Source organism: Gobio gobio (genome assembly GCF_949357685.1).
Source record: "Gobio gobio genome assembly, chromosome: 24".
NCBI classification, from domain to species: Eukaryota; Metazoa; Chordata; class Actinopteri; order Cypriniformes; family Gobionidae; genus Gobio; species Gobio gobio.
The window spans coordinates 14,815,883-14,828,639 of NC_137120.1; the positions used below are offsets into that span (position 1 = coordinate 14,815,883).

At 40.0% G+C, this 12,757-nt stretch overlaps 1 protein-coding gene across 1 annotated transcript; it reads left to right on the forward strand.

Annotated features, from left to right (window-relative positions):
- The first annotated feature begins 654 nt into the window (after nt 1-654).
- On the forward strand, nt 655-11,819 carry hoga1 (4-hydroxy-2-oxoglutarate aldolase 1). Its single transcript, XM_079807681.1, has 8 exons — nt 655-1,221; nt 1,764-1,977; nt 4,396-4,524; nt 4,600-4,727; nt 4,915-5,049; nt 7,235-7,331; nt 8,785-8,918; nt 9,201-11,819. The coding sequence occupies exons 2-8, from the start codon at nt 1,776-1,778 to the stop codon at nt 9,348-9,350; spliced, it is 975 nt and encodes a 324-aa protein (XP_079663807.1). The 5' UTR covers nt 655-1,221; nt 1,764-1,775; the 3' UTR covers nt 9,351-11,819.
- Nucleotides 11,820-12,757: the final 938 nt, after the last annotated feature.

Consider the following 12,757-nt stretch of genomic DNA (forward strand, 5'->3'; position numbering starts at 1 on the left):
AAAACGGCCAAAACTGTCTGCATGGTGCAACAGTACACAGGGCCTGAGTTATACACTTTAAAAAATGAATTTATAACCAAAAAAATTAAAAAAAGCACCCTTGTATTTTGTTTTTTTTTACAGCTCAGACAACATATACTTAAATGTTTATCACTTTTAGCCGTGTTTTATGTAACTTTTTAAAAATGTGGTTTATTGTTGGTAAACTTAGTTATTGATATAAAATTTTAAATTTCATGCGCAAAATTTCCAAAGACGATACATTTATTTTTATTAGGGTCATCCTTTCCAAAAACAATGTCTTTAAAAGTTATATTTTGCTGGGTATTATATTTAATATGTCAATATTTTTCCACAGTTGTTCAGTATAGAAACATGATCAAAATAAATTAGCTATATACTGTTTCTGTGTGGAAAAATTTGCATTTCAATATCAGTGTTATATTTAGTCATGATTTATTTGTCATTTTGAAAGGTACTTCTTTTTACCTTATTAGTGACAAAGTAGGCTATTTTTTGTTGTAAGGACCAAAGCTTTTTTCCAATTTAAATAAATATTTATTTGTGCAAGGAGACTCGCAGGTGTTTGGAGGGAGTGGCGGGGTCACCGCAGAGCTCCTGTTCTATGATTGGTCGGCATTTCTCTGTAGGATCATGGGTAGTGTAGTTTTTCTCCAGGACTTGCGTTCTTAAATATGGCTTAAAAAATGAAATGAGATTAACCGACTGCTTACACTGAAGCACATATCATTGATAAACAATCTCGGAGCTCAAGGCACACCTGTCTTTATGGACTTATAAGTTATCATTCAAAGTCAATTCCCTTTTGGAGAAAATGAAAGGGATTTATACTTCCGGAATCATATGACTGTTGCTGGTGCGCTGGAAAGCAAACTCTGCTAAACAGTGAAATTACAAAACTAATATTATTTACAATTTAAGCGACGGACGTTTTAAGAAGGTTTCCAGGCAACGTCTGCGTGCGTAACTGTTACTGGGATTTCTTGGATTTGCATACGGACTTTATTCAATCAATGATCGCCAGACACATTTCTGCTCGTGCATGAGAAAGTGGACGCGCTCCTGCAGCTGATACAATACAAGCATGACTTTTCTCTTCTTCAGATATAATAATAATCAACATTAAAAATAACGAGGTACTTATACATTGATTTGTGACACTTTTGACAAAGTTTCCCTGGAGACTTCTGCAGCAAGCAGGTAACGTTATGCAAAACAGCTGCTTTTTAAATGCCTTATATAGTATTATTGTTTACGCATTTTGTATATTTTGAGATTGTCTACACTCTAAAAAAAGGTTCTATATGGCACCAAAAATAGTTCTTCGTCGTAATCATAGAGGAACCACTTTTGGTGCTATCACCAGAATTAACATGTTCTGTAGCGGTGCTATAGCACCTTAGTCAAAGAACCGGTGAAGAATCTCTGAAGAACCGCTGAAGAACCACTGAAGCACCAAAATTGGTGCTATATAGCACTTAAAAAGGTTCCCCTATGATTACGAGCCAAGAACCATTTTTGGTGTCATATAGAACCTTTTTTTTTTTTAGAGTGTAGCCTATGCTTCGCGAACACATAGGCGAGGTTTAAACATAACTTAAATGTTTATTTTTGTTTATCATGACTAGTTTTGCAAAATATGTTTTCCTACACAGTCAGCATTGTGAGTTGATAAGTGTGTTGATTATTAACTGCATGAGTCCAGCTTTTCCTTTAACCATCTGTTCATTTGTTTTCTACAGTCGGATCCCAACATGTTTACCACTCGCAGTCTCAGTCTTCTGTGCAGAAGATCAACAGTTTCATCATGGAGGAACACAAGTCAGAGAGCAGGGAAGAGGCTGGATATCAGTGGGATTTATCCTCCAATCGCCACTCCGTTTACTCCGAGTGAAGATGTGGACTATCAGAGACTGGATGACAATATTCAGAAGTACAGCAACTTACCTTTCAGAGGTGAACACACATGCAGTCACATCTAATACAGCATGTCATGTCATGAACTATTATATGAGTCATTCCTGTTACACAGTGACTTTTCTGTCTTTTTATTTTCTCTAAAATAAGTCACACCTTTTTTTTAGGTCTTCATTATCACATAAACGGTGATAATATACATTGAAAATATTTTACACTATTTTACACACCTTTTTATTGATTTATGCATTAAATTGTATTATGTCCTCTGTGCAAAGTATTCAACTTCCACCAAAACTACAAACCATGAAATTATAAAAACCTCAAAATATTGACTAGGCTAAACTGCCTCTAATCATAAATTCATGTGAAACTATATTAGTTATATTATAGTATTTTGTATTATATATATTATTTATTTTATTTATTTTCATTTATTGTGTCCCTGATGTCATCTTCTACTCTTTTAGTATACTTTCTCGCCTTTCAAAAAAGACTACAATTACATTGAGACCATTTTTAGGCAGTGACATTAACAACTTATTTTTATCTCTGGAATTCAACTGTACAAACTGAGGAAAGCTTAAACTCTCACTTTTTAGTTTTTGAAATGTTATCCTGCTCCGTAACTATATCTGTTCCACTCTGTTATGCTCTGTTCCACCATTACACTCCGTTCCACTCTGATATACTCCATTCCACTCTGTTATACTCTGTTCCATTATGATATACTCCATTCCACTCTGTTATACTCTGTTCCACTCTTGATATACTCCATTCCACTCTGTTATACTCTGTTCCATTATGATATACTCCATTCCACTCTGTTATGCTCTGTTCCATTATGATATACTCCATTCCACTCTGTTATACTCTGTTCCATTATGAAATACTCCATTCCACTCTGTTATACTCTGTTCCATTATGATATACTATGTTCCACTCTGATATACTCCATTCCACTCTGTTATACTCTGTTCCATTATGATATACTCCATTCCACTCTGTTATGCTCTGTTCCATTATGATATACTCCATTCCACTCTGTTATACTCTGTTCCATTATGATATACTCCAGTCCACTCTGTTATACTCTGTTCCATTATGAAATACTCCATTCCACTCTGTTATACTCTGTTCCATTATGATATACTCCATTCCACTCTGTTATGCTCTGTTCCACTCTGTTATGCTCTGTTCCACTCTGTTCTGGTCCACCATTATACTCTGTTCCACTCTGATATACTATGTTCCACCATTATAATCCGTTCCACTCTGTTATGTTCTGTTCCACTCTGTTATGTTCTGTTCCACTCTGTTATGTTCTGTTCCACTCTGTTCTACTCTGATATACTCCATTCCACTCTGTTATGCTCTGTTCCACTCTTTTATGCTACGTTCCACTCTGTTCTGTTCCACCATTATACTCTGTTCCACTCTGATATACTATGTTCCTCCATTATAATCCGTTCCACTCTGTTCTGTCCGATTCCACTCTGTTCTGTTCCATTCCACTCTGTTATGTTATGTTCCACCATTAGACTCTGTTCCACTCTGTTATAATCCGTTCCACTCTGTTATACTCCGTTCCACTCTGTTATGTTCTGTTTCACTCTGTTCTGTTCTACTCTGTTCTACACTGATATACTGCGTTCCACTCTATGTTCTGTTCCACTCTGTTCCACTCTGTTATGTTCTGTTTCACTATGTTATGTTCTGTTCCACTCTGTTATACTCTGTTCCACACTGATATACTCCGTTCCACTCTGATCTGTTCTGTTCCCCTCTGTTATGTTCTACCATTAGACTCCGTTCCACTACTGTTCCAATGCTGTTTCAAGCATTAACAGAATATACAGTATGCGTTTTTGAGCAAAATTTCCCGCTTAAAAAGGTACCTATAAATTAATAATTAAGACATTCTATTCATCAATAATTGTTTTATTGTTTCAAGAATAAAAAATTCTATGATGGCATAAGGGACATATACTATTTAAGAAAAGCTCATTATTGTTTAACATTTACATTATTCATATTTTTATGATAACTATGTATATGTTACTAACAGGGTGGAATACCTTCACGGTCAGTGTCTGTACAATTTACCCATAATTATTATTTTTTGAGTCCTTGAGCTTGACCAAATTGTATTCCTAAAATTTAAACATGTCACTATTTTGGTAGAATGCTAAAAACATGAAAAACATGTACCTTTTTTCCAATTCTGAAAGCCAAAATGTTACTGGATAACAGGAATGACCCATGAGGGTAAATTATGTGGCGTATGTACTGTAATGTTATGCATTCAATGGTTAACAGATGTTTGTGAACCAGTGCAGGTTAAAGTCCACCTTGTTGCTCTACCGAGGGGACTTTTTGAAAATGACATCTCCATGTTTTCTCTCATCCTATAGTCAGTGGAGCCTGTATTTAGTGTGTCCTCTCTTGTTCCGGCAGGTCTCGTGGTGCAGGGCTCTAACGGGGAATATCCGTACCTGACGGTGGAGGAGAGGGTGGAGGTGGTGGAGAGGGTCAGACGGGCCCTGCCCAAAGACAAGCTCGTCATGGCTGGATCCGGCTGTGAATGTACGTCTCTCTCTCTCTATACTGTACCAGAGAGCCTGTACACACCAGATGACGCTTCTTCTTCTGTTCTTTCAGCCACCAGAGCCACGGTCCTCATGAGCCAGAGAATGGCCGATGCAGGGGCTGATTGTTTGCTAGTGGTAACACCTTGTTTTTACCGCGGTCGAATGGACAGCCGCGCTCTTATAAACCACTACACCAAGGTAATTGTTTTTCCATGGTTTTCCAAATTTTAATTTCCATGGTCTGTATAAAGTGGAGAGATCTTTATGAATAATGATACATTTATTCAAAGACTGACATTGTGCACATCTGTTTGCACTCATTTGCATTAGTTAAGTTGTGTGAGTCGGTCTCATTAAGATGCAGAGTGTTTTTCTCTTGTTGAAGGTGGCAGACTGCAGTCCTGTGCCGCTCGTGTTGTACAGCGTCCCAGCAAACACCGGTCTGGATTTGCCCGTGGACGCTGTCCTTCAGCTCTCACACCATCCAAACATCATCGGCCTCAAAGACAGTGGAGGAGATGTAAGAGCGGCCGGACAGCATTCATGTTTAATACACGAATATAGATACATAATTATAATGTATAATTAACATTTTAGTTGAGAACTGTAATATTATATGATCATTCTATAATTGGAGATACATTTTGCATTTCAAAAAGTTAAGGGGAAAACGAACAGAAATTGTTTCCAGTATTTTATTAAAAACATACTTAGTTTTAATAATCACAAGTTACTTCTTTTTTTTACTTTTAAAGGGGTGATGATTTGTGAAATCAACTTTCCCTTGAGCCTTTGATATATAAAAGTTCACCTGATATAAGAATATCCTGTAAGTTTCAGAGCTGAAATCTTTTTTGTTAGTCAAAGAAAAGCTTTTATTGACACCAGGCCCAGAAAACGCTCGATCTCAGAATATGTCAACCCTTGACATCATTGTATGCTGAAACGCCGCCTCAACAGATAAAATATGTACGCCTGATTCTGTAGCCCTGCCCACCGACTTGTGGTGCTAAACTGATCATGCTACAGAGCAATAAGCATGCCAAAGATAGAAAGATATTGCGCTTTGCCTGGTTGTGGAAGAACACAGCCGCTGCATAAGCTTCCTTCGGATTCTAATACTGGAAATGTGTGGTTGAACTTTATTTTTAATGAATATCCAGCTCACGTGGGGAAGACATTGCACGTATGTTCATTTAACCATGGATTAGTTTGTAAACAAGAGACTGGATTTGCAGACAGGATGAGATTACATGAATGAATGAAGCAACACACTAATGTGAATAAAAATATTTTTATATGTGATAGTATTGCATTGTTACAGATCAAATACAATGTTATATTGTGTACATGTCTAACTAAACATAACTTACCACTGTCACAGGGCTCGCAAAGCCCTACATCCCGAGGCTATGTGTTTTCCAGACGGGCTACCAATATGTATAATCTTAAATAGTAAAATAACATTCCTTTCTTGATGTGCATTGTTCACTCTCTTTACTTGATATTTAAAAGAAAAATTCAATCGCGGAAGTTTGGATCATGCTGTCTGCAACGTACTTGGCGTGCGCGTATATCCACTGATCGGGTGGGCCAAGTAATATAAAATAACATTCATATTAATTACGGATGGATGAGAAATAAATCATTGTGTTTGTTTGATAAAGACATTTTGTGAGCCCTGAGGGAAGAATCATTCTGGTTGCCGTTTTCCCACACGCTTTCAAAACAATGCCTCACGCGTACTCATGGGTGAGCCGAAGCTCATTAAATATGCAAAGCTTATCCAATCATAGCAGTGGGTGTTTGCTTCCAAGTCTTCAGTGCGGCACGCCCATAAAAACCGAGCGTGTCTTGAGAGAGGCTCAAAACCAGGGCAGAAAATAGCCTATTACTTATTCATTATGATGTTTTTGAACGTAAAACCACGCAAACGTCACAAGTAGAGACACACTAAACAATTCAATTACACTTCAAATAATTGTTTCCTAAAGATGGTTTCTGTCATTTTAGGCAGTTTTTATCACGATGATTTCATTTCAAGTGTTCGTTTTTTTAAATAAGTTTAATTTTAGTTAGTTATTTGATGCTATAAAAACGGGGGGTGTGACGTCATGATTGACAGCTGAGATTGACGGCTTCTCTGAGTGAAGTTGTCACTTGAGACAACAAGAAATCATGTTTTCAGCTATATAAGACACTTTTTACTGAAAATATTATATTGTTATGGCCTTTAACATCTTGTGATCCATGACAATAAGTAACAAATTATTAAAATAATTAAAAATATTAAAAAGCAGAAAAATGACTTTGGACACAATGTACCTGCAATTATAGAATCACCCATATATGAATCATCTAACTCAATATATATATATATTATAAGAAAAGTAATCTAAAAGTAATCAAAATTAGTCTGATTACATTACCTTAAATGTGTAACGTAATGGATCTTTTGTCACGTAATGTGGAATCAGTAACTGATCCACCCAGCTGTGTCTCAGACAGGAAACTCAGACTTTCTCTCTCTGTCACTGGGAGTCTGATCATTTTCGTGCTATTTTCTGATTCGAGTTAAAAAGTGATCACTGTGTTCAAAGTTAAAGGTTTCGTGCCATTCTTAATCACCTTCATGTGTAAAATACAGTATAACAGCTCTGTTCAGACTCTCTTCTACCAGCTGAACCACTTTAATCTGTGATCAGATCAGCAGGATAGCCCTGATGGTGCAGAAGACCAGAGCTCAGGGTTTCCAGGTGCTAGCGGGATCCGCTGGTTTCCTCATGGCTGCGTACGCTGTAGGTGAGAACCACTTCTTCATAATCAAAGTTATATGTACTAATGCACTTATAAACAGCTTACTTACATGCACCTTCAATATGTATGAGTTTCAATACAGACGTAGTGTCCGTGACATTACCCGTAGGTTTCTGAAGAACTTTTTTGAAGCCTAAAGGCCTTTGCACACTGAGTCCGAAATTTTTGCATGCGTTTTTTCGGATTCGTGATCCGAAAAATTCGTCACGCACAGAGACCTTGCACACTGAGTCCGATGCGATACGGAAAAAAAACGCAAAACAACACAAAATGCCGTCTTCAAGTAGTGAGGATGATTTTTTTGTCCTCTCTCTTAAAAAATGAAAAAGAGGAAATATTGGGTCCATCCACTTCTGCGATTGCGTAGAGAGGAAGGAGAGTTCCACCTCCTTATCAAGGAGCGTTGCGGGATTATCCAGACTGATTCAAATTTTACTTTAGAATGTCAGTGGCTCCGTTTGATGCTTTGCTAGCGATACTGGAGCCACATATTAAAAAGAAGACCACAAATTTCCGTGAATCAATTTATCCTGAACAGAGACTGACAGCCTATGTCTAAAGGTATGGATCCGCACGCGCGCACACACACACACACGGTTTACAGGGACTTGGTGTGCTATAATTATAGCTGTGATATAATAATATTTGTAGTATTTTTGATACAATAAAATGTGTATATATAATTGCCGTTTAGACCAAAACCACAATTTGTACCAGGCTGTAAACGTATTTTTTTTCTGCTGTAAAGTTGGCCATTTTAACATGAGGATCAATGAGATTCTGCCGTCCTAACGGCCAGTTGATGAAGTGCAGTCACTTCCGTGTTGGCTTTTCAAATAATAGATAATCAGATATTCAGAATAAATTATATTAATTGCAAAACAGAGCTTATAGTTTTACTTTAAGATGTGAATATACATTCATTTGTGAAGTACATTTTTACAGTGGGTGACTAAGAATGGTGGTAAAATGTATACAAATTGGTGCAAATTCATCAAATTCAGTACCTTAAGAGTAATCTTTTAAACATGACATGTTGAGCATAATAAAGAACAAATCATCCACCGTGAAGAGCAGCAGATTCAGGGACACAGAACATGACGGTGGAGTACAAACAGAAACATGTCATTCCTAATGCAACATCCACTGCGTTTTTTCTCATAATGGCCAGGTTTGATAACTTGCATGGAGAGGAGCCTACGGTTAATCAAATGTCAGCCTCTGGAAGCCTTTCAGTTAATCAACACGATCGAAGAGACTTTAATATCTGTCAGAAAGACTGGCGAGGTATCGTGTGCATGGACGGTGTCGGCCTGTCAGTCAAGCTGTTGTGAATGTTGGAGTGGACTGTACTCTCAGTCAGATTGTATGGGTTATTTTGGGCTGTATGTGTGTTGCATGCGGGCTCCTAATGTACCGTTGTGTGTGTTTTCTGCAGGGGCCGTGGGAGGTGTGTGCGCCCTCGCTAATGTCCTGGGTCAGCAGGTGTGTGATCTAGCTCAGCTGTGTGTTTCAGGACGCTGGGACGAGGCCAGAGAGCTCCAGTATCGCCTCATCGAACCCAACGCAGCAGTGAGCACCACATCACCACGGCAACGCCGCACACTTACACCACGGATACATTTACTGCTATATCGGCACGATAAACATGGAAGCAACCCTTCCCCCAAGAGCTGCCGAGCTTGGCTTCAAAGGCCACGGGGAAGATTCACACTATAGTACAAATGCTCTTTTAGAAAAAGAACATAATTGGCTGTTTCTGAAGGGTTTGATCAGAACGAGCAGACTCTGAATGATGCCGCTGACCTTGTTTTAAGTCTTTTCTCTGATTGATTTGAACTGTATTCTTCATAGGTGACTCGGCAGTATGGTGTTCCGGCTTTGAAACAAGCGATGGAGTGGTTTGGATATCACGGTGGCGTGTGCCGCTCGCCGTTACAGCCGCTGTCACCGGCAGATTCGGCGCGGCTCCACGAAAACTTCTCCTCCAATGGCTGGCTGTAGGAGAATCAAAGGGTTACAGTAAACCCACTGTTTAATTATTCTGTTGGTGTTAAACTCATTTTAAATCTCTTTCAAGAAACATTGAAAAATATTCCTTTTTTTTCCCTTCCATACTGGATGATTTATGTTACGTGTTGAGGAATTATAAACAAAATTGTTCATTCGATGTTCGTATAGTTTTACTGTTTATTTCCTGCATCACAGTAAAAGTCACTCCCGATCTAATATTTCATCTTATACAGTTGTTTTCAAGTAAAGCAAAACAATACTTTACATACTTTGAATGTACAGTATATACACCGATCAGGCATAACATTATGACCACCTTCCTAATACTGTGTTGGTCCCAAAACAGCCCTGACCTGTCGAGGCATGGACTCCACTAGACCCCTGAAGGTGTGCTGTGGTATCTGGCACCAAGATTTTAGCAGCAGATCCTTTAAGTCCTGTAAGTTGCGAGGTGGGGCCTCCATGGATGGGACTTGTTTGTTCAGCACATCCCACAGATGCTCGATTGGATTGAGATCCTCACCTCAAGAGTTGACACCTCAAACTATCCTGCTGAAAGAGGCCACAGCCACCAGGGAATACCGTTTCCATGAAAGGGTGTACATGGCCTGCAACAATGCTAAGGAAGGTGGTACGTGTCAATGTAACATCCACATGGATGGCAGGACCCAAGGTTTCCCAGCAGAACATTGCCCAAAGCATCACATTGCATCCATCGGCTAGCCTTCTTCCCATAGTGCATCCTGGTGCCATATGTTCCCCATGTAAGCCACACACACTCACTCTGCCATCCACGTGATGTAAAAGAAAACCTGATTCATCAGACCAGGCCACCTTCTTCCATTGCTCCATGGTCCAGTTCTGATGCTCATGTGCCCACTGAAGGGGCTTTCGGCGGTGGACAGGGGTAAGCATGGGCACCCTGACGGACACATATGCAACAAACTGCAATACTGCATTAACTTCTTGATCAATTTGAGCTACAGTAGCTCGTCTGTTTGATCAGACCACACGGGCCAGCCTTCGCTCCCCACGTGCATCAATGAGCCTTGGCCGCCCATGACCCTGTCGCCGGTTCACCGCTGTTCCTTCCTTGGAGCACTTTTGATAGATGCTGACCACTGCAGACCGGGAACACCCCACAAGAGCTGCAGGTTTGGAGATGCTCTGACCCAGTCGTCTAGCCATCACAATTTGGCCCTTGTCAATCTCGCTCAAATCCATACGTTTGCCCATTTTTTCTGCTTCTAACACATCAACTTTGAGGACAAAATGTCCACTTGGTGCCTAATATATTCCACCCACTAACAGGTGCTGTGATGAAGAGATAATCAGTGATTTTCACTTCACCTGTCAGTGGTCATAATGTTATGCCTGATCAGTGTATGATGCACTTATTTGAGTAATAGGAATCAATACTTCCAATATTTGTTACATTGTTGTTTAAGAAACCAAACAATATTTTTTAGTATTTCAATGGGACAATATATTGTAATATGCTTTGCATATTTTTTAAAATACAATATTTTTATCCATTCTCCAACTCACTGATCACGGGACAATATTATTATATCATTTTTTAATTAAGACAATATTTTGAAAGGACTTTTCCCTGCATTTCTGGTTTAATAATGCATCAGAGGGGTCAGTTTCATGTGTGACCACCAGTGGGCGTTCTACACCACCAAACTGTGTTTAAATTGCCTGATGAGGTGCAAACCTGTGATCTCTTTAAAAAGGATCAAGAGCATTGGAATAAGAGTCATGCATCTCTAAAGGGCAGATTGTTGCAGGAAGAGGAAATGAGAGAGAAGAAACAATATTGCTACGTCTTCTGACTCTTACTGGGAGCAAAATGACAAGAAACTCTAGACAGAGAACAGTCATTATCCTCTCTCTTTACCTCATTCTCAGTCTATTTAGAGAGCCGCCACGCTGACATTTCAGCTTTTTTCTCTGTAAATTTCTTGTCTGGCTGTCCTTGTTGCCAAACCTTGTATGAACTATACTTTTCCTCTCACATCTCCACAACCATTTCTACAGTACGGGTCATCACCCAAGGCAATGCACTGACCTCACGTTACCCTCTCAGTCATTAATTCAGTGGTTATGAAGAAAAATGTTTTAAACGTATTCATATCATTCTTCGTCCTCTTGACCCTTATTTGTTTCCTGTGCTTTCACACTCCGTTAGTGCCTTAGGCAAGTGCTTTTAGAAGTAGAACATCAATTAAACTTGAACACCTGCAAATATGTTGTATGTGTTGCAAACCTCTTACTGGCCATGTGCACACTGCAAAGTTTTGGGAGTAAAAAACACATTTAAACAGTGCCTTCAGTCCCGTGACCAGAAGTGTGACAAAATGTAATCGAATTTCAAACCAAACAGCTTTCTGTTAGTGTTAGTATGCAGACAAAACCGTTGGGTTTAAAAATGTAATAAAAAAATGTAAAAGCCAGAATATGTGTGTGAAGTTTCATGATTACGCTAGATGATACGCTAATAGGGCGGGGTCCGTCAGCAATCGTGGACGGAGTCTATGCAAATAGGGCAGGGTCCGTTAGCAGTCGCAGGTGGGGTCAATGCAAATAGGGCGGAGTCTGTCAGCAGTCATGGGTGGGGCCTATGATAATATGGTGGAGCCCATTAGCAATCATGGGTGGGGTCTATGCTAATAGGGTGGGGTCCGTTAGCAGTCGTGGGTGGGGTCTATGATAATAGGGCGGAGTCCGTCAGCAGTCATGGGTGGGGTCTATGCTAATAGGGCGGGGTCCATTAGGAGTTGTGGGTGGGGTCTATGATAATAGGGTGGAGTCTGTCAGCAGTCATGGGTGGTGCCTATGATAATACGTTGGAGTCCGTCAGCAGTCATGGGTGGTGCCTATGATAATACGGTGGAGTCCGTCAGCAGTCATGGGTGGGGTCTATGCTAACAGGGCGGAGTCCGTCTGCAGTCGTGTACAGGGTCTAAGCTAATAGGGCGGGGTCCGTTAGCAGTTGTGGGTGGGGTCTCTGATAATAGGACGGAGTCCATCAGCAGTCATGGGTGGTGCCTATGATAATACGGTGGAGTCCATCAGCAGTCATGGGTGGTGCCTATGATAATACGGTGGAGTCCGTCAGCAGTCATGGGTGGGGTCTATGCTAACAGCGCGGAGTCTGTCAGCAGTCGTGGACAGGGTCTAAGCTAATAAGGTGGGGTCTGTTAGCATTTGTGGGTGGGGTCTATGATAATAGGGCAGAATCCGTCAGCAGTCATGGGTGGGGCCTATGCTAATAGGGCGGAGTCTTTCAGCAGTCTGCTGGAATCTGCAAACGACTTGTTCTGAGACACTACTCAGTGATTTATGGGATTAAAAAAGAGGAGGGGGTGGATCTTTACCATTATAGGGTGGTT